The sequence below is a fragment of the Marmota marmota genome, unplaced genomic scaffold (genome assembly GCF_001458135.2).
Source record: "Marmota marmota marmota unplaced genomic scaffold, marMar, whole genome shotgun sequence".
NCBI lineage: Eukaryota > Metazoa > Chordata > Mammalia > Rodentia > Sciuridae > Marmota > Marmota marmota.
In genome coordinates this window covers 50,357,810-50,361,897 of record NW_026000229.1, presented here as the reverse complement: position 1 = coordinate 50,361,897, position 4,088 = coordinate 50,357,810, and the positions used below count along the sequence as shown (strand labels likewise).

Genomic DNA, 4,088 nt, shown 5'->3' with positions numbered 1-4,088 from the left:
TGTTTTTTTTTTTTTTTTTTTTTTGGTGTGTGTGTGTGTGTGTGTGTGTGTTGTGCTGGAGATAGACCCTGGGCCTTGTGCATGCAAGGCAAGCAGTCTACCAAATGACTATATGCCCCGCCCAATTTTGAGGTAATTTTTACCATTTGATCAGTGATTGTCACAGGCAATCTTTAAAGAAAATTAGTTAGGAAAAGACTGTGGAACAGAAGCTTTTTGAAAACTTATTTTTTTAAAAAGAACTAAAGTGGATGTTTAACTTCTTTTTGTTTTATTTTGTGTGGTAGCAAGATGGAAAGCTAGAAGCATTCTATCACTCATCTACATCCCCAATCCTTTTTGTTTGGAGATAAGGTCTTGCTAAGTTGCTACGGCTGGATGGAACTTGAAATCCTCCTGCCTAAGCCTTTAGGGTCCCTGACCAGGGCAGTAGTGTCTAACTTGTAATAAGGGCCACAAAGATGAGAAGTTACTTTTATTGCCCACCCCCCAACCCTCAGGGATGAGCATAAAACCCAGGGTTATCACACATCGAGGGCAAGCCTAGGCAAGCTTTACCAATGAACCACACACCCCAACAAGAAGTTACTTTTATTCTGTATTAACAATTTTAGCTAAAAAGTTTTCATTTGACATAATAGTTTGGTTATAATCCATTATTCTACTTTAACACCAGGAAAAGATCTAATGTTGGATATTGCATTATAATTTCCTTACCATCTTTAAGTGGTATATATATGTATGTATGTATGTGTGTATGTATGTATGTATGTATGTGTGTGTGTGTGTGTGTGTGTATATATATATATATATAATCTTTCATGTAAACCTGTCATTTATAGTAGCTCCTCAAAAGTATTTTTTACTTTAAAAATAGTCCTGGAAAGGCAGTATGCCACCCTCTGTTACATCTTTGGTAAATTGACTGTTACTTATTTCTAATACCTAAATCACTGAAATGTGTTACATGGTTACTTCTTGCAATACAATTTGTGGCTGGGTCAATCAATATCACTTGACACATATGCTATTTAAGGACTGTCTAAATTTTGTTAAAATGGAGAAGACTGAATTTTATTCTCTGTAGATCATTAGCTGTGCAAAAAGCCATCATGCATACAAAATCTAGCTCTCTTTTAGAAACATAATATTCAAACATGCCTCTCGCAGGTGGCAGGTAGCTTCTTACAGGAATGGCAAGATCAGCACTTTCTAGACATCCAGTATTACTAGCAAAATAAATGGTAAAGGGTAGCTCTTAACAGTGAAAAACAAAAGTACAGAAACAGGTAGAACTGTGACTATACAACTGCAACCATTCACAATTAAACAATAATGCCCTGCCGATTCTAGATTTTTCTACTCTGTGGCCTAAATTTCTCGACTCCTAATACCTACTCAACTATTTCAAAATTTAAGTTTTAGTAAAAATTACAATCAGGTCAATAGGCATATAACTAAATAACAAATAAGGGAAATGTAAAACTATATTCTACTAAGAAAAGCCTTCAAATGTCTTAAGATTTGTATTTAAAATTCATCAGATTACCTTGACACATAAACCACTTTAAGAATGCTGAATTAAATTATATGGGTTCTTTCATTAACCCATCTACAAAATTCAATACTCCTGTTCCACGCTGATTCAATTCTCTCAATCTTTAAAAACTACTCCTTCGTTATAATTCATTACAAATCTTCACACCCAATAAACAAGTTAAGCTCAAGGAGAATGTCCTTCATTGTTCTGAAGACAATGAGGATTATGTGTTTCAGGAGTACTTTCCAAACTCTGGTCAAAATAATTAATGCTTGATACTAATATTCCATTTTAAACATGACTCATGTGTCATTACTATCCACCTGCCTCAAAATGTAGAAAGTTTAAGTCCCCTTCTCCTAAAGAACCATTTTCAATAACATACTCAGAACTGATATCTTTCCTATATTTCTTAAGACTTATCATTACTTGGAGTCTTCCTGGTGTAGCCCCCTTCCCCCAAAATCTTGTTCGCTGTGCATCACAGATACATGCTAGGTATGTGTCTGCTAAAACAGTTAGATTTCTTTGGTTTGGGGTTTTCACTGAGGTTCTCTTAACTACCCCCAATAGGCACACTCTCTGAAAGAAACCTATGTGCCTAGCACGGGCCTTCTGAGACTCTTCAGCAAAAGCTCCAACAGAGACCATGCCAACAAATCAGCATGCCCAAAACTAAAGCCTCAAGGAGTATACGAAAAAAGCAGAAATGACAAGAGATGATAAATGTGGATGGTAAGATTTTATATTTAAATTGCAGTAAAATTAAATGCTTTAGTCTGATTTTAAGACAAGCTGCAGATTTTCTCTGTTCAGTGGATTGTTTCTAAGAGTTAGCATTACAACCTTGGAAGTCTTGTTCACTTTGTCCTGCAGCATTTTTTCAGTTGATGCCAATGCTTCCATTGCTTCCCAGTTTTTCTCCCGAAGGTCCTAATCGTTTTTAGAAAGAATGATTTCAGTTTATCCATTATTAAAAAATTTTTGCTTTTCACTTCATCAGTATTTTGCACTGCATTTAAATGCTGGTTACTGCAAAATCATTTCAATGGGAAAATATGTATATTAGCAAAAAAATAAAAAGCAATGTTTAGAAGTTTGAATGAGAAAATAAAGATGCCCGCCTTCCATGTTTTAGTACACACACCGAATATGCCAGCTTTAAAAGTAATTACTGTGCACACGTGAAAAAGAAGAAAGCATTCAAAAGTAAACACACAAACCAAGATCACAAGTATGATTTCCGGTACGCTGAACATTAGAAGATTAAGCACAGAGCAAATACACAAGTATTGCAAAAAGCTTTTCATGTTATTTTTAAAAGGGCCCAATATCGTCATGGGTTTCCACCGTAGCACATTTTTTCCTTTAACGTTTTAATAAAGTTAACATATTTCCAGTATACCTAGAAATGACACAGTAATTTACTGTGTTCCCTTTCTTTCATGGCATGGTCAAATGTGTATGCCACAAAACCAACCTGACATAAACTGTACAAACTAGTTGCGTGAGGCAAATAGGCAGCTGGAAAACTGTAAAACATGTTCTCGTACCGGAGAAACAAAGGTCATCGAAAAACTGAGCTCCAAAAGATCTTGATTTTAAACAGCATTTCAATAGCAAATATAAGTAAAGACAATCTGCTAACTCCAGTCTTACTTCAGAATCAGAAATCTAAATATAACCCAAAAGTAAAAAGCCAATATTCACCATGTATTGAATACTTAGGTGCCAAATACTGTATTTGGCATATCACAAATTCTCGCTAATGCTTACAACAATTTATAATATTTATTCCCATTTTATACAGAGGGAACCATAACTGAATGTTAGGAAATCTGGCCACCAATACAAAGTAAATGAAGTGGCAGAACTAGAATGGACTGACGCTGCACTCTGCTGGCCTCCAGTGTCCTGGCTCTTTCCACGCTTCAAGGCCTCCAGTGTCGTTGCCATTGCTGCTGGTCCTGTATTAAACTGGCATTACCATGCCCTCCTTATCTCAAAATCCCAATAAAACACAGTTAAAATGTTAGCAGGCTATTGGCAAGTTCACCTCAAGTTCTGTTGCTAAGCAATGCTGTTAGTAATGTTACATGACATACGAAGGGCAACTCACGTACCTAATTTTGACAAACTCAGGGGTGCAGGAAAATGCCAACTTGTTAAATTAACAATTTGACCCAAATTTTTAAAAATCTAACTTATACTAGAAAACATACATATTTATTATCAACATCTCCTTAGATTTCAATAATAATTTGGTCTTATTAATCATATTTTTATGTACAAAAATGCATCCTAGAGCAAAAATTTTTGGACTCTATTTATAGGGATCACCTTCTATCTGGTAAGAGAAAATGTATGACATTCACCTAAATTCACCATTTGTCTACTCAGAAAGAATACCAGACTTAGAGCTCCTAAAGAACTATTCCTTCCCATTTTAGTATAAATGCATTCAGGTTCTAGGGCTTCTAACAAACTTAATTACCAAAACACACACTGCATCTCAGTTAAAAAAAAAAAAAAAAAAAAAAAAAAAAAA

General features: G+C 35.1%; 1 protein-coding gene across 12 annotated transcripts in view; it reads right to left on the bottom strand.

The window, feature by feature from the left end:
- The window catches only part of Ktn1 (kinectin 1), a 59,123-nt gene that overhangs the window by 16,955 nt on the left and 38,080 nt on the right, over window positions 1–4,088 (bottom strand). For 8 of the 12 annotated variants that reach the window (XM_015480195.2, XM_048793189.1, XM_048793194.1 and 5 more), the window contains one exon: window positions 2,387–2,473. The exons of the other annotated variants lie outside the window; for them this stretch is intronic. In XM_015480195.2, the coding sequence (XP_015335681.2) occupies window positions 2,387–2,473 (87 nt within the window). The remainder of the gene's footprint in view (window positions 1–2,386; window positions 2,474–4,088) is intronic. 12 annotated transcript variants of the gene reach the window in all.